Source organism: Budorcas taxicolor, chromosome 3, assembly GCF_023091745.1.
Source record: "Budorcas taxicolor isolate Tak-1 chromosome 3, Takin1.1, whole genome shotgun sequence".
In the NCBI taxonomy this organism is placed as follows: domain Eukaryota; kingdom Metazoa; phylum Chordata; class Mammalia; order Artiodactyla; family Bovidae; genus Budorcas; species Budorcas taxicolor.
This window is the reverse complement of record NC_068912.1, coordinates 101910542-101928505: the sequence shown is the minus strand read 5'-3', so window position 1 is coordinate 101928505 and position 17964 is coordinate 101910542. Positions and strand designations below refer to the sequence as shown.

The 17964-nt window shown below is 47.9% G+C and overlaps 1 protein-coding gene across 3 annotated transcripts in view; it reads right to left on the bottom strand.

Annotated features, from left to right (window-relative positions):
• The window catches only part of ERI3 (ERI1 exoribonuclease family member 3), a 132866-nt gene that overhangs the window by 95674 nt on the left and 19228 nt on the right, over positions 1-17964 (bottom strand). For all 3 annotated transcript variants that reach the window (XM_052637888.1, XM_052637889.1, XM_052637890.1), the window contains one exon: positions 2431-2547. In XM_052637888.1, the coding sequence (XP_052493848.1) occupies positions 2431-2547 (117 nt within the window). The remainder of the gene's footprint in view (positions 1-2430; positions 2548-17964) is intronic.

Here is a 17964-nt window from a genome sequence, read left to right as displayed (position 1 = left end):
GCCCTAAGGATAGGACCGACAGGGATCACACCTAGTTTCTGCCATCAAGGAGCTCACAGTCTAGTGGGGAGATGGACAAATGACTGCAGTATAACGTTATCTGACAGTGCTATGCTGGGTTGAGCACGGCCCAGCCTGGGCTCAGTGAAGGTTTCCCAGAGAAGGTGACCCTGAGCAGAGTGCTGGAGGACAAGCAGGACGGCAGGCGGGGCACACAAGCAGAAGGACCATCGTGTGTAGAGACAGACTGAGGAAAGTGAGGCGGAGATGAAGCAGGGAGATCTGAGGCTAGATGAAAAAGCAGGGACCAGGCCAGGGGGAGTTCTGAGCTCTGGGAGCCTGAGAGAGGATGGCAGAATCCATGCCTACAGCACAGTCACAGCCTCACTTCAGAGCAGGCTTCATAAGGAGGATCCTATGCCACCAAGCCCGCTACCCGCCAAATTATGTATGTGTGTCCCTCAGTGAGACTTTCCAGAAAAAAGAAACATCTCTCATCAGAGTCTTGCAATCCCTTCTCCCCTCCCTCAAAAGAGAAGCAGTAGCAACTTTGCTCTGAAAAACCCCCGTTTCCCAATATCCTCAAGCGTCCACTCCTGCCCAGAGCTGAGCTCCAGCAATGCTCCACTCCACCCCTAAACAAGTACCAGCTTCCCCCAATTTAGGCCTGCCTGTCGACGTCAGGCAGTGAGCTGGAACTGGAGGCCCCAAGGGGGAGGCCGCACACAGAAAGGAGGAAGAAAAAGATAAAGGGACACTACACTTTCAGGCCAGTGGAGGGCTCAAGAACCTGGCTAGTTTCAGGAAAGTCTTCCCTTCCCTTCCCATAAGGAAGGGGATTTTCATCATCATTAAAGTGATGATTTTTTCCCAAAGGGGGAAACAGGACAGATTAGCGCCCCCTAGTGGTACAGGTAATTCCCAGGGGAATGAGGGGAGAAAAGTTGTCCCCAGTGGAAACAAGAGCCTCATCATCATTGGTTGGAGCAACAAAAGGCTTGAGAGACTAGACACCTTGGCAGATGGATACCTACAACAAAAGGCCCACCTGGGGCACTGGCATCAAGGCCAGGAGCTCAAGACCTCACATCTGGGCTAAGTTAGTATCAGAGACCACTGAGCTCCCCAACCAGCACAGGCAAGCACTTCCCCAACCCCCTCCACACCAAAGGGATTGTTTGGGGATTACTTGAGAACTTCTGTCCTCCTGATTCACTCATATGGAGAAAGCAGGTCCCTGGATGATGGCACAAAGTCTCTAACGTACTCTCACCCAAACTGCTAGTTGTTCAGTCGCAAAAACATGTCCAACTCCTTGCAACCCCATGACCTACAGCACGCCAGGCTTCCCCATCCTTCATTATCTCCCAGAGTTTGCTCAAACTCAGGTCCATTGAGTTAGTGATGCTATCTCATCCTCTGTTGCCCCCTTCTCCTCTTGCCCTCAATCTTTTCCCAGCATCAGCTTCTTTTCAAATGAGTCAGTTTTTCGTATCAGGTGGCCAAAGGATTGGAACTTCAGCTTCAGCATCAGTCCTTCCAATGAATATTCAGGGTTGATTTTCTTTAGGATTGACTGGTTTGATCTCTTTGCTTTCACATTTTCCCAGGATCTCTGCTACCACACACACTTGGCCCATGATTCCACCACCCCAGCATAGAGCATATAACACGATGCACCACAGGGAAAAGCCCACAGAAGGCTTCTTCATACAGTCCTGAGAGGCAAACTCTTCTGGGGCACCTCCTCTCTGCCAATGACTCTTCTGAGTCCCTAGCAAGCACCAAGATCTCAGTCCCAGTTTCAAAATCCATAAAATGGGGCCACACTAATCTGTTGGCAAGGTGGCCAAGTACAGAAGCAGCCTAGGATAAGGATAAAGACATCTCTGCATTGGCCATGCTGTCCTCATACCCCACTTGGACTGCCCATCTCTTTCCTTAGTGATAGCACTGTGCTTCCCACAAATGCCATCAATGCTTCACAGAGGACCACTTCATTCAAGGACAGAAAAACATCACCAGACAGCTAAGCCTCAACATAACCAAGAAGCTGAAATCTTCACCTCCTGCCAAGGACCCTAAGGGGAAACAGAACTGAAAAGAAGCTGAACCCTAGAGGCACCACCCGACTCCTAGACTCCAAGTGTCTGGTTTACCAGGAAAGGTAGGGATGATGAGGAAGGGAAAGTGTCAGGGAAGCCGGGAATCACTACAGGGAAGAGTGAATCACTACTCTCCCTGGGTTCCCCAATGACCACAGTGATCCGAGGGGAGTGGCAGACTTTGTAAAAAGCCAACTGCTGGGCCCAACGTGTACCTGCCTTAACCACTGAGAAGACCTATGCTTTCCCTAAGCAGCCGGTATAGAGCACCAATGATCCCCAAGCTCCTGTCCCAGCAGCACCTGCCGCTAGCCAGGGCCCTTACCTCTGTACAGAAGGGAGTAAGCTGTGGATGGACTACGGGCTGGACATACATGTGAAAGGTAGACTCAATCTCCATGGTCCGGCCATTTAGCTTCAGGATGGGGAACTCGATGATTTCCTGGAATGGCAAAGGCACAGAAAAGGAAGAATCAGTTGTTTTTTTCTAAACTAACCATCTCAAAGAACTCCGAATCAAGAATGGGGGAGTGTTTTGGACTCATTAGCTCCTGCCAGGTCAAACTGAAGACTCTGAGTGAGAAGATGCCAGCTCAGTTATAATCCTGACCCTCCCACAGTTAACATCCTCACAGGTTCCAGGGACCCGAGGCACACTCCACCCCCACTGTCTCTGGGAAGGGGAAGGACACAGTGGGAGCATCTGGCCCTGTTTCCCCCCACCCCTGGCTCTCCAGCAGGGGTCTGCTCACTCCAGCCCCTAAAAGGAGAACCCCCTTCCTCCTGCCTGGGTCCCTTCCCTGGAAGGGGCCTAAGTCTCCAGCCACATAGATAACCAGCCATCAGACTAATGCACAGACCTCTGTGCATGAAGTTTAAACAGAGACAATGAGTTTCATTAGTTTTTACAAAAAGAAAAAAAAAAAGAGAGATAAGCAGTAAATAAAGTCAAAGGAGCCAAAGACGATACTGAAGAGGAGAAACCTGAGTAACAGAAACCTGAGTAAGAGTATAAAGAGCTAGTGCCTCCCACCTTTCTCTCAGGCAGCACATCCACCCCTCAGCGCCGGCCCCCCCATAACCCAATCGCTTAGCCAGCCCTTCCGAGTCCGCTGGAACGTAATGGAAGAGAACGAGGAGGAGTGACAATTTGTTTGGTGTCTCTAAGATTAATTTGTCTCCGTTATTTAATAGAGATGCACAGCACCAAGGTCCTGGTGTGCAAACAGGCTTGCAGCATGCCGACTGTGCAGCCCGCTTCATACATCGCTCCTGGAAAGGGAGGAACACGCCAGAGCGGGGGGAGAGGGCTGGAGAGAGCACGCACGCGCCGGAGAGACGAGGGGAAGCCAGGAGAGAGAATAAAAAAAATTACTGCTTTTTAATATTCAAAAACAGTTTGCAAAATTTAATCAAAGCAGAGGAAAAGCTAACATTTTTACCACTTTGACATTTTTATTAGTGCTTTCATAAATTTTTAAAACATGAATGGAATTAGTTTACAACACACACACACACAAAAACTGCCCTGAAAACATCTGGAAGAGACAAATAGGAAATAATAAAATAAATAAATAAAAGCAAAATCCTCTGAGTAAAATTAGCATGTGAAAGAGGCCTCCACTGCAGAGACAGGAGGGGGGCTTTGCCCGCTCAATGGCCCCCGCAGTCAGCTCCAGTGGCATCCTTTCCCCAGGTCACCCATTCTGCTGAGGACCTTTCCAGCATCACTAAAATCAAGGCAAATTGGTTCTCTCCAGGGACATCCCAGAGAAACAACACAGAAGCCGCTGACACCTGACTGCAATCAGGAAATGGATGAGTGGGGAGACGGAAGGAGAAATGGCCTGTCTCCCTGATATTCCACGGCAGCCTGGTGTCTCCCCACCAAACACACCTGCTCTATGGGATTCGTTTTTCAAGCATCTTTATCCAACAGATCACAGCAGGACTGAAGACCAAACCAAGGCAGCCAGATTTCATGACAGAAATTCAAAGCTTCTGGCTGCCTGGGTTCCCTGGGCTGCCCCAACGATGGGGAAGCTGGCAGGTGCCCCTAGAGACAGGAAGGGCGGAAAAATTAAGACTGAGGCAGAGGAGGGGCGGAGAGGATCCCCAGGCTGCTGCTTAAACTAAGTGGTGCCTCTCCTCCCAGAGTACCACAGGGTAGGCCAGAGAAGAGAGCTTGGCTCTGAAAAACAAAACACACACACACACACAAAGTACACACCAGCCCCCTTGAAAAATCAGATACCCAATATTTCCAGGCTGTAACTCTGAGGTGGGGGGCTCATCTGAGTTAGGCTCGTTTCTGATATATCCTTCCTCTGCCACTAAGTAGAAGAAACACTTCTCCAATGGAAAGAGCTCCATAGCCTGGTGGGTTTGGCAGCCCTGGTGTCTAAGGAAACAAATACAGCCAGCCTCTCACTAACAATGTTAGCTGGGCCCACAATGAAATTTAACCTGTGACACAACTGTACTTTTCATTTAAACTTTCATTTGGAGAGAAGCAGTGTTTGGAGACCTGCAGTTTGTCCTGCTAATAAAGACAAGTGTTGGGACCTTTAAGGATGCCATTCATCTCTGGCTTTTATTAAATTCAATTTTCTTAAGCCCATGATACATTATGAAATTAGGAGTTGACATTCCTCTGGAAACAAAAATATCTATCAAACATAAATAGAAAAAAACCCCTCTATTACCAAGAATTTATGGCTTAAAGTTGATCTCTTTCCACTTTTTTACAAGCACATGGTTTGTTTTAGAGATCTGAAATGTTATTATAGATCTAGAATTTTATTAGTATTTATTGTAAAATAGTAAGCGCTTCAGCTCCCGCTCTGACCAGCACCGAGTCAGCATTCCCAGTAGATACTCTTAAAACTTGGCCTTTGGGTTTCCCTACTGCAGTTCAATCCTTCCTGCCACTGGCTTCCTCGCCCCTGGGGAAATGGAGCCAACCTAAGCGCTCACACTCAAAATCACCCTCCCAGAGAGGGGGAACAAGTCAGCCTTGGCTCTGTATGGAGAGGGGTAACCCCTCTGAAATGTCTGCAGGCCAGCATGCAGCAGATTGGACCTATCCTAAACACCTCTCCAACGCTGTTTGGCCATCAGCCAAGACTTCTCTCCAAGACCAAGAACAAGGCCAATCTCAGAACATGACTTTGCAGGGGTCCTACCTCAGCACCACCATCAGCTACTGTAACAACGACCTTACACACTGGCATATTCTTTTGAGCCACGCAAGATGTAAAAGAGGAACTTCTGACAGAAGACCCTTTGGGGAGTTAGAACAAAAAGGATCTCATTTAGCTACTTCTAACCTTTCCATATTGCCCAGACAAGCCCAGAACCTCAAAGCACTGTTCTCAACAGCCCATTCATGGGAGAGGACCCCCAGTCTGTACCAGCTGACAAAACTCTGCAGCCTGTACCCCTAGGGTAGGCCAAACACTTCATAAGTTTTCAGCTGATAATGATCAGAGAGGGAACCCCAAAGCTACAGGCTGATCACATTCATTCCACCCAAAGCTTATGAAGATGTCCCTAAGTGCCAACTCCTAGGGGCAGGTATTCGGATCGTGAACCTGTTATTCTGCCCTTCCTCCTTTGCCCTCCCTAAATTTCCTCATTCCCCTTGGACAGAGTTTTTTTAAAAGGAACAGCTGAGTGTCTGCTTGTGTAAAGGCAGCATCATGAAGGAAAGAAGAACTGGTTTGTATTTAACAGACCTCTTTTCAAGCCCTAATAGTAATTTCACCATTCCTTACTTCTGTATGATGTTTGCATCCAATTAAACTACCTGAGCATCTACTCTGTATGGGACTCTGGTCAGGCTGTAGGAGTGTGATTTAGAGATAAGATGTGGTCTGCTTTACTTTACATGAACCAGAGAGCAAGAGAACAAATGACGAACAATGCACTACGAGAAGTATCTTAATGGAGCAAGATACCCAGGGTTATGCTTTTTATTATACGTTTTCAAATACATCTTCTCATCTTACCCTTTTTAATCCTGGAAGGTAAGTCATATTGTCATCATCATCAGGTCATAAACCAATACTATTAAGCACCTACTTTTACCAGGCGGGGGCTGGGTGTAGACACAAAGGCAAATACAATGTGAGGTGTCTCCTCTCTCCAAAGTGCTGGGAGCCTGGGCAAGGGGTAGTGAGGAGCCGGCCCCAACACCTTCAGAGACAAACACAAGATGGAATCATTTCATTCTTTCCATTCTGTCTAGTCAAGGGTATGGTTTTTCCTGTGGTCATGTATGGATGTGAGAGTTGGACTGTGAAGAAGGCTGAGCGCTGAAGAATTGATGCTTTTGAACTGTGGTGTTGGAGAAGACTCTTGAGAGTCCCTTGGACTGCAAGGAGATCCAACCAATCCATTCTGAAGGAGATCAGCCCTGGGATTTCTTTGGAAGGAATCATGCTAAAGCTGAAGCTCCAGTACTTTGGCTACCTCATGCGAAGAGCTGACTCATTGGAAAAGACTCTGATCCTGGGAGGGATTGGGGGCAGGAGGAAAAGGAAACGACCGAGGATGAGATGGCTGGATGGCATCACTGACTCGATGGACGTGAATCTGAGTGAACTCCGGGAGTTGGTGATGGACAGGGAGGCCTGGTGTGCTGCAATTCATGGGGTTGCAAAGAGTCGGACACGACTGAGTTACTGAACTGAACTGATGTGGCAGACAGTTAGAACTGGACATGGAACAACAGACTGGTTCCAAATTGGGAAGGAGCACGCCAAGGCTGTAATTGTCACCCTGCTTATCTAACTTCCATGCAGAGTACATCATGCAAAATGCTGGCTGGATGAAGCACAAGCTGGAATCAAGATTGCTGGGAGAAATATCAATAACCTCAGATATGCAGATGACAGCACCCTTACAGCAGAAAGTGAAGAACTGAAGAGCCTCTTGATGAAGGTGAAAGAGGAGAGTGAAAACACTGACTTAAAACTCAACATTCAAAAACGAAGACCATGGCATCCAGTCCCATCACTGGACTATTTCCCATTCATGGCAAATAGATGGGGAAACAATGGAAACAGTGACAGACTTTATTTTCTTGGGCTTCAAAAATCACTGCAGATGGTGACTGCAGCCATGAAATTAAAAAACGCTTGCTTCTTGGAAGAAAAGCTATGACAAATCTAGACAGCACATTAAAAAGCAGAGACGTTACTTTGGCGACAAAGGTCCTTCTAGTCAAAGCTACAGTTTTTCCAGTAGTCATGTGTGGATATGAGAGTTGGACCATAAAGAAAGCTGAGCACTGAAGAACTGATGCTTTTGAACTGTGGTGTTGGAGAACATGCTTGAGAGTCCCTAGGACTGCAAGGAGATCCAACCAGTCCATCCTAAAGAAAATCAGTGCTGAATATTCACTGGAAGGACTGATGCTGAAGCTCCAATACTTTGGCCACCTGATGGGAAGAGCAGACTCACTGGAAAAGACCCTGATGCTTGGAAAGATTGAGGGCAGGAGGACATGGGGATGACAGAGGATGAGATGGTTGATGGCATCACCGACCCAATGGACATGAGTTTGAACAAGTTCCAGGAGATGGTGAAGGGCAGGGAAGCTGCAGCCCACGGGGTTGCAGAGTCGGACACGACTGAGTGACTGAACAACAACAACAGCGGTGGCAGACATTCTGCTAAATGGGCAACAGGAAAGATGACACTGAATCCACCTAACAGCTCATGAAATGGGAATCCCTACTAGGCCTGTTTTACAGAACAACTAAGACCCCAAAAGCAGCTGTCACTTGCTCAAGGCTGCACTGCTAGGAAGGGACAGAGCTGGGACTCCAAACGGGGAAAATGAGACTTAAAGACAGTAGGACTAACAGCTCTCAAAATCTGAAGGGTCAAGAAAGATCTGATTCTTTTAGTCTGAAAGACTGTCTTTAAGGAGCTCAGTGCTCTATCTGCTAAGAAGAAAGGCTGTTCTTGAGTTGTAAGAGCAATGAATGTGAACCATCCAGGCAGAAAGTCCTGCAGGGTTCCAACTGAAAAGCCTCCACTGCAGCTGCAGGGACACACACAGTGCCGGGCTCTGTGCTCAGGGAGGGTGAGAACCATGAGCCTACAGTCTGCATCTCTAGCACGCAGGTCTGTTTCAGCACACAGACCCCACGCTCAGCTTTTGGTAAGTGAACACATAAAGGGGCTGATAAATGGCAAGAGAGAAGCCAAGAGCATGCCTCTAACAGGAAAATTCTGTTTTCACAGAGTTATCCATGGGACCAGAGAGGCGAAGTGACCTGCCTAAGGTAACAAGATGGGAGGTGGCAGAGCCAGGCTGCAAAGAACTTTTCTACCAGATCCCCTGCCTCTCATCTCCCAGCCTCCCTCGACTGCTACAAACCACCAACGTCCCAGTTTTCTGTGTGCCTGGGACCACAGATTCCTGGAGCAGAAAGCTGCTAAAATTAGGACAGCTGGTCACCCTCCACCATCCACGGCTACCTGCACTACTAGGTTGTCCAAGGGCAGAGCACCACAACCCCAAAAAGCTGGTCTGCTGATGATGGATGGGAACTAGCCATAACTTGACAACTAAGCACAAAAGCCTTAGAACTTGGATTTCTCAAAGTACCCATGGTTCCAAACCTATTGTATCTGCTGTCTCACTCAATAAAATGCCAGCTGTAAGTATTTTTTTTAAAGGGGAAGGAAGACAGAGAGATAAAAAGGAAGCACCAAGCAAATATTCTTTTATCTTCTTGAGTAGAAGTTTCTCTTGGAGCAAAGATTTCAAATACAGCTACTTTCTAATTGCTGAAGTAGGAACCCCAGTGATTCTCTTGATAAACTGAAGACAAAACTGCAACAGCATTTCAAATGAAATTTCACGCCCACAATCAGTAGATTATAATAAATAAACATGTAGGTTGCTTTCAGGGTATTCAAACTCCCTTAAGCTAAAGTGTCTGCAGTGGTAAGATTATATTCAAAGATACAACAACAAAAGGATTTTAAGCAGAAGGACTCTGGGTTAGGCATTTTTTGACAATGGGGCAGAGGGTTTAATAGTGCGGCATTCTTACAGACCTTTTCTCCAAAGCACAGATTCTTCTTTGCCCTGAGCCAATCTTTCTATGGTCTTCTCTGAAACGAGCAGATCATTTTTCATGGCTCCCCCTTCTCAATCTAGGAACTGGCATTCCCTCTGCTGCTGCTACGTCGCTTCAGTCATGTCCAACTCTGTGTGACCCCAGAGACAGCAGCCCACCAGGCTGCCCCGTCCCTGGGATTCTCCAGGCAAGAACACTGGAGTGAGTTGCCATTTCCTTCTCCACTGCATGAAAGTGAAAAGTGAAAGTGAAGTCGCTCAGTCGTGTCCAACTCCTAGCGACCCCATGGACTGCAGCCCACCACGCTCCTCCATCCATGGGATTTGCCAGGCAAGAGTACTGAAGTCGGTTGCCACTGCCTTCTCCGGCATTCCCTCAGTTTACAACTAATCTATGCCTTCTCTCCACCCACTGATTCAAAGTCCAAAAAGTGTGCACTCCTGCAGAGAAAGGTTTGACAAAATCCAAAAGCAACATCATCACACAACAAGGCAGAAAAAGCAGTACCTAGTGAAAACGTGGATTTTATCCAGACAAAGACTTTTGGATAAAAGTTTCACGCAAAGGCAAGACCTTTCTCCAAGGGATCAAGGAGCCTCTTGACCACAGGGAAGAGGGGAAGTTGAGAGGGAGAAGGGAGAAGTGCAGGCTGTGCTGGGGAATGAAGGGACCGTAGTTGACTTAACAGTTTCTCCTTTGGGGGGGAGAAAAAAAGACATTTTATGCACAAGGAGCTTATTTCTTAAACAAACACTCGTGGTTTTGATTTACACCACAGCCTGCTCCTAAATAATTTATGGCGGGTTAAATTTATTGCCGAGCCCTGGCTGGCTGCAAATTCGAATTGCCAAATAATTAGATTTTAGGGCAAAGCTTATAAATTACCCGTCGATTTGTCCGGACTTGTTTGTCAGTTGCTTTGTGCTTCAGGTCATCTTTGGCATTTGGCTGTTTGGGTTTTAATTGCTGATTTACACTTTGACAGATGAGAGCTGATGCTCGAAGTTTCAGGACAAGGAAGGGTAAAAAATTGAAGCTGTACAAGGCTGATTTTTCACCTACACGTCTGTCTTCACCCATTCCCACAGACCCCAAAGCAATTAAAATATAGAAAAGAGGGTGAAAATAGAGACTGCTGTTCTTTACGGCGGCGGAGGTAGGGGGGGGAGTGCAAACTGAATTACAATTCAGATTTTACTGAAATCTGAATTTTTAAAAACATATAATACCAATAAATGAAGGAGACCAAAAATCTTAGAAACTACATCCTCACCCAGGGGTGTACAAGCTGGTGTCTACACACACATGACTCTGAATCAGCCTCAGTTTAAACATCTTCAGATACTCAATTGTAAATAACTTCTGATATTAGTGGCCTCTGTGAAGCTGACCCTTCCGGGCAGCAAACAACCAAATGATTTCTTTATAGCTACCTGTATACCTACATTTGTCAGGGAATTAATTTAAACAAATCTCAGGTTGTGTGCAGGAGAGGTCCCCCAGGGGCAGCAGTACAGGAGGGCATGGAAGTGGAAGGGCGCCAAATTCAACTTACCATTCTAATGGAGGGAAAAACTCTTTGGATAGTGCTGTGGCTCCGTCTACATGTTGATAGAAGACCTGCAGGCTCTCTTTATGCTCCCCAGGGAAGGAGGGCCTGCCTCCCAGCTACCTGCTGTACCCCAATAGCTTACTATGAGGCCATGAGTCAAAATAACATTAGTAGGAATTCTCCTAACAAGAGCTGACACATATAGCTATTACATGCATGCCAGGCACAGTTCTAAGCTCTTATATTTTATCCTCCCAATAGTCCTATAAGATTGGTACTATTATTAATCCCGTTTTGCCAATAATGCCAACTAAGGCATACAAAGTACAAGTAACTCACTCAAGGCAGGTCATACTGCACCGCACACTGGTGGCGGACACCAGACTCGGATCCAGAGGGTCCATTTCTGGAGTCCCTGCTCCTAAGCACTCTGCTATACTGCTTCTCATAGAACAGCCTCTGCCTCGGTTCACCTCACTTTGAGGGGAGGTTGAGAGTCCACATTCTGGCACGAGGGCACATGCTGCAGCCAAAGCCTGTTCAGTTGATCACCCAATAGGGTGGGGAAAGTTATGTAACACAAAAGATGAATTAAGGGCTTGGTTTGACAAAGTCCATTTTTTCCAATCAATGCAAATATTGTACTGAAGACCCACTAACCAGGAGTGAAGAGGTGGGGCTGAGTAACAGGTGATCAAGGCAGACCAGGCCCACTCAGGCAGAGAGCGGGCTCTGGCCAGGCAACTAGAAGAGAAGCCCAGAGAGGCTAGTTGGGCTTCAGGAAGCCTTGCACAGTAATCCCCATTCACAGTCCCAGGGGCCGCTCATCTCTTCACAGAAGACAGCATCCCCCAAGGGAGCTTCATAGATTCCCTGCTCTCTGTGTGTGACCAACAGCCAGAAGCCAGGCCAGGGAAACACTTGTGCTGCCATGACGGCAGATTTTCAAAATCACTGACCAGTAAGCAAGTGACACAGACTGGCATCTTGTCCACGTTGCCTGAACACTTCTCTCGCACACTGGCTCATCGGAATCCACATCTCCATAAGGCAGGCATCACTGCCCTATTTTATACACAAGAAAGCTAAGGTGGTCAGTGACTTAAAAGCACGCTCCCTTACAGGCAGCATAAATTCCCATCTCCTGGGAATTTATGAGAAATGCAAGTTTCTGGCCTCCAATCCAGACTTTCTGAATCAGAAATCCTGAGGGTAGACCCAGCAATCTGTGTTTTAAAAAGCTTCCAGGTAATTCTAAGACTTGTTGAAGTTTGAGACCCACTGGTGGAGTAGAGCAGTGTTTCTCAGACTTCAAATTACCTGACATCTTGTCAAAATACATTCTGTCTAATGCTGGGCCTGATAACGGGCTTCCCAGGTGGCTCAGTGGTAAAGAATCTACCTACCAGCGCAGGTGGCCTGGGTTCAATCCCTGGTCCGGGAAGATCCCCTGAAGAATAAAATAACAACCCACTCCAGTATTCTTGCCTGGAAAACCCCATGGACAGAGGAGCCTGGTTACAGTCCACGGGGGTCACAAAAGAGTCAGACACGACTTGAACAACTGAACGACAAGGGCCTGATATTCCGTATTTCTAACAAGATCCCAGGGGATGGGGATGCCACTGGTTCTCAGACCACATTTTAGCCAAGGTATAGTCTAGAATATCTGTGTGACTAAGTCCTTATCACAGAGATACTGACAAAAGAACATCAGAGCCCAGGGTTCTTGACTCTCAGAATAAACCCTTGCTCGGCCCACTTTCAAGCTCCTCAGGTGAGCCCTTTGTATCTGCCAACCACTCCTGGCTTCTGCCATCAGACATTTCATTCTCCTGGCTGCAGAGATCCACGGTGGAAAGGCTGGCATGTCACACCCCAGAACTGTGTAGAGCAAGTTGACACATTTCTGTTAGGAAGCTTGCAAGAGGTTCTCTTGCCAAGGCAATGCCTGCTCCTTTCAATAACGGGATCAAGACCCAGGGCATCAGCTACCCACAGAGCACTCATCATACTACTCTCTTCAAAAAAATGAATCAAAACGTGGGGCTGGATACCTCTCCAAGGAAGACCTCTCATTACAGACATCACCCAGGAGCTTTCTTTATACCCCTGGTCCTGATTAAGCCTAACACTGGCCACAGATGTAGAACAAGATCACAGCAATTCCTACAATAGCCTGAGGCCCCGAGCTGGAGACACCTCACCGCCTCCACACGATACCATGAACTTCCTCTAAGGCCTGCCCCTGGCACTGTTTCTCTGGTCACCTTACCTCTCTAGTGAAAGGAGACCTTATCAAAATGGCATGCTTCCTCCCAGGCATCAGTCCCGCCTCCTCCATCTCCAGCTACCAATCCCTTTCAGCAGATCAGTTGGTTTTGCATTCAATGGCAACCCACTCCAGTACTCTTGCCTGGAAAATTCCAAGGACGGAGGAGCCTGGTAGGCTGCAGTCCATGGGTCGCTAAGAATCCGGCAGGACTGAGTGACTTCACTTTCACTTTTCACTTTCATGCATTGGAGAAGGAAATGGCAACCCACTCCAGTGTTCTTGCCTGGAGAATCCCAGGGACAGAGGACCCTAGTGGGCTGCCGTCTACGGGGTCGCACAGAGTCGGACATGACTGAAGTGACTTTGCAGCAGTAGCAGCAGCAGTGCTGGGGAGAGGTGGGGAGCACAGACTGTGATCAATATAGAGCCCCTGAACTCCATTTCAGACACTGCAATTTCAAGCCATGGCCCTCAGTTTATCACATTGGTAGAGCAAGATTCCAAGCTTTTCAGCCAATTATCATCCTATCCACCATCACCATCTACTTCCCAAAGGACATGGTCAAACAGTTCATCAAACAGATACCACAGGAGTAAAGTAACTGCCTACATCACTAAGCTCACCTACGTCAGGCGTCCCTGACACAGGCCTTCATTGCAGGGCACTCCATTTATAACCACCGTGGGTTTCTGCTCTCCACTCCTCATCAAATCTCTTAGCACTACTGACAACCAGACCCCACCAGTACCCCCAAAAGCTATGAGCTACTAAAGAGTATGGTTCTCAAGCTTGTTTCTTTCCCAGCAGATCTAAGGGCTACAACACAAAACTCTTCTCCATTCCCACCATCACCACCTTAGTCCAACCCACTAACCCACTTTCAAGTAATAGCTTCTAACCGGATTCCCTCTGCCCATATTTAACCCCTTGGAACACCTTCCCTTCCATTCCCTTGAACACTGGCTAACGACATCTACTTCTGTTTCCTCTCTTCCACTCAACAACATTCACACTTCCTTTCCTGGCTTGCCGATTTTACTTTATCAACCTTACTGTGGACGCTGCACGTCCTTCCTTTCAGCAACATCAGCACCTCCCAGTGAGAGCCTCTGCTAGCAGTTAGCCTTCAGACAAGCCCTTGGCTGGAAGGGCCTCCCCTGGACTAGACACCGACCAGGGCACTGGAACAGTGGAACTCACACAACAGACATTTACTACCATGGACCAAGATCTCCTACTGGCCACTACAGACAGTTCAGTTCAGCTCAGTTGCTCAGTCGTGTCCGACTCTGCAAGCCCATGAACCACAGCACGCCAGGCCTCCCTGTCCATCACCAACTCCTGGAGGCCACCCAAACCCATGTCCATCGAGTCGATGATGCCATCCAACCATCTCATCCCGTCGTCCCCTTCTCCTCCTGCACTCAATCTTTTCCAGCATCAGGGTCTTTCCAAATGAGTCAGCTCTTCGCATCAGGTGGCCAAAGTGTTGGAGTTTCAGCTTCAACATCAGTCGTTCCAATGAACACCTAGGACTGATCTCCTTTAGGATGGACTGGTCGGATCTCCTTGCAGTCCAAGGGACTCCTAAGAGTCTTCTCCAACACCACAGTTCAAAAGCATCAATTCTTTAGCGCTCAGCTTTCTTTATAGTCCAACTCTCACATCCATACATGACCGCTGGAAAAACCATAGCCTTGACTAGATGGGAGGGTCAGGGTCTAAACAAGCCCATTCCAAGGCAGTTTTACTTCAAGTGAAGAGCTTCCATAATGCTTGACTTCCCCTCCAGAGTCCTCCTCCCTCCTTTCTGATTCTCCCAGTACCTAACCAGGCTTTGCCCATAGCAGCACTCAACACACACAAACCATCTGTGCCTGTCCTAGCCTGCTCACCCTTCTGCTGCAGACCTGCCAGCCTGGGGGCGGGGTGGGGGTGGGGTTGGCTGATGTCAATCTGGGAACACTCTTGTTCCAGGCTTTTAGGCAATGACTCAAGTTCCACAGCTAGAGCTCAAAACTCATCACATAAATGTATGACTGTGGGAGCTTTTTAAGTATTGTGAACACCTAGGATAAGGGGATAAAAAATAATCATTTCAAAGCATCTTAATCAAAATGATGCAGGATCCTTTTTCCCAACAAGACACAGAGATGGAGGAAGCACCTCCTAATATCCGTTTTCCTCATGTCAGACAACCGATTCCTGTCTACAAAGTACGAAATGTAATCAACAGAGGGGAGAGGAAAAACAAGACAGGTCGGGGGCAGGGAGAAGTGAAGTGAAGTCCAAGACCAACCCTACATGCTCCTCAGGATTTCACTCCCCCTTCCCCTTCCAAAAGCACCGGCTTGCTTTCTGTGGCTGTTACCTGTTGCTGCTGCTCACACAGACAGCTCATTTTGTCCCCACCTTCCACCCTCTCCAGTCTGTAGCAAGTCATTTCTCTCCTCCTGCCTCTTCATTAATCCTTCCCTCCTTCCTTCTGTTCTCAGTGTTAAGTCAGCCAGCCATTTATCTGTTTGAAGGGTATAAACCTCCCCAGTCTATGGAAGGAGGTCTTCCCATGGGATGCCTAGCAGATTCAGATCCTAACTGCCAGTACTGGGAGCAGGGGGTTGGGGGTGATGTCGTCCCCTAGCCCTTGCCTCTCCCTAGAGACCTCACAGTCCAGCCCAGCGCTACCCTCTGGGGCAGCTCCCTGACAATGCCTCAGGGCCTCAGCTCACATATTTCTATTTGACCCTCACCCTTCTGCCTCTCACACTTTTATTGCACAAAATTCTCTTAAACCTTTTGTAGCTTTCACAGTCTCACTGATGTTCTTGAATGTGAAAAATACCATAATAATGATACAGACAATCCTACTAGCCAAATGGTGAAATCACTGGCTGGGTTCTGGGACTTCCTTGGTGGTCCAGTGGTTAGGACTCAATGCTCTCAGGGCCTGGGTTCAATCCCTGGTTGGGGCCTAAAAGATCCCACAAGCCACGTGGCACAGAAAAAAAAAAAAGAAAAGAAAAAAAATTGCCAGTTCAAAGTCTTCATCCTCCCTCTCCCTCATTTTCAACATCCACACAAGCAAGCTTGCAATCCAGCTCAGTTTTTTCAGACTTCAGTCAGTTGGTCCTGGCGCATTCTGTGAGCACCTTCTTTAGTTCCTGCTACAGCAGTTCTGAGAGCCCTTGGGTCCATTTGGCACTCCTGATCTCCTGGCTTTCCTTAATGGGGAGCTATGCGACCCCTCCAAAAGCAGGGCTGACCGTTCCCCTGCTCTGTGCGCCCACTGTGCCAAGTACTCACCCAGGCGATGGTGGTTATCATGTTCCTTGACTATGAGCCCTTTGAGGGCAGGAACCATTTCTTGTTTTTATATCCTGGCATCTAACATAGAGGTTGAAGGTTTTATCCAGAAAGTAAAAAGAGGCTTTTTCATTGCCTCTAAGGTGGTTACCATGAGGTCCTATTCTTTTACAGACTTGGTTGGTTTTGTCATGTCCAACAAAAACCTTAAAAGGCAGCTCAGTGTCACTGTTCGTTTATAATCCCTGATTTCATTCACCATTCATCAATGGCCCCATTCTTTAGAGCTCTTTCCCACCACCAACCTTAGCCCAGTGTCTAACAAAATCTGCATTCCAACAGCTGTCAGCCCTGGAGAGGCCACCAGATAATAACAGGCTGGGGGAAATGTCTCCTGATTTGCACTAAATTACGTGGTTGATTTTGTTACCAGTGACCCAGCGCTTCCCAAGGAAAGTTCCTGGTCCCACCCCCAGGCAACTCCAGAGCCTAGCTACACACTAGGGGAGGTTAAAGGTATAAACCCTGGGGAAGGCAGAGGGGCAGACTGAACAGTGCAAATAAACCCACTGCGACTGCATCTCTGCTATGCCAGACACACCAGAGAGCACCACCAGGCACCGGTGCCCCGCTCCCCGAGGTGTATATTTTACTTTCCCATTGCTATGTCTGCTCCGAATAAAGAAGGCCCGTTCGGCTTTCACTTGAAGTTTCAACAGGGCCAAGACCCGGACACAGCAAATGCTTGTTCCCATTCAGGGAGCACTAGTGAGGAGCCACAGTGAGAGCCTTGGGAGGCCCATCCCGATGAGGGACCACCAGGAAATTGCAGCCTGTGGAGGCGGGGCCCGGGGAGGGGGCAGGGGAGGCACCACATTTATGGAAGCAGCAACAAAAAGGACAAAAGGGCCTAGTGGGCTGCCCCATTCCCACCCATCACTGGCCACCAATAGAGGAATTCATTTATAGTGACCCTGGAAGAAGAGATGTGCTAAAGCAGACATATAACTAAGAAGAAAGGCAATAATTGGTCTGATGAGCAGGGGAAAAATTATTCCAGGAGTTGAGAGCCTATGCAAGAACACTTACGGCTCACACAGTCATCATAACTCAGCCCCCTCAAGCATTTTGTGCTCTGCTTATGGTGTTAACTTTAATGTCTTAACATATAACACCAATCGCACTAACACAAAATACTACACACGCCAGATGAGGCTGAGTTATAGTTGCTGTGGGAAGCATAACTTTGAATTTCCTGATTTTGGTGCATTTAATCTCAACCATAATGTTACATTAACGTCGGTTTTGCATTTCATTTCCCAGTTTAGAAGAACAGAATAGCGTCAGCGCCTTCGCCTGTCTATACAGAAAAAGGAGGCGGGCTGACTGGGGCCATGGGCAGATGGACCGCAACCCAGCAACCGGGCCCTTCTGCTAAAGAGCCTGACCTGACAACTCCTGCTTGGAGGAACCTGGACCAGGACGAGTGAAAGGCAAGTAAGGGGTGAGTTCTTTCTCTAGGGAATGACCTTTCCATCCACTTGCAAAGTGCAGGAACCAGGAGCAGAGAAGGCAAGAAGCTGAATACAGAGCAACAGCAATGTGTGTGTATCAGGTGGGTGGGGGGG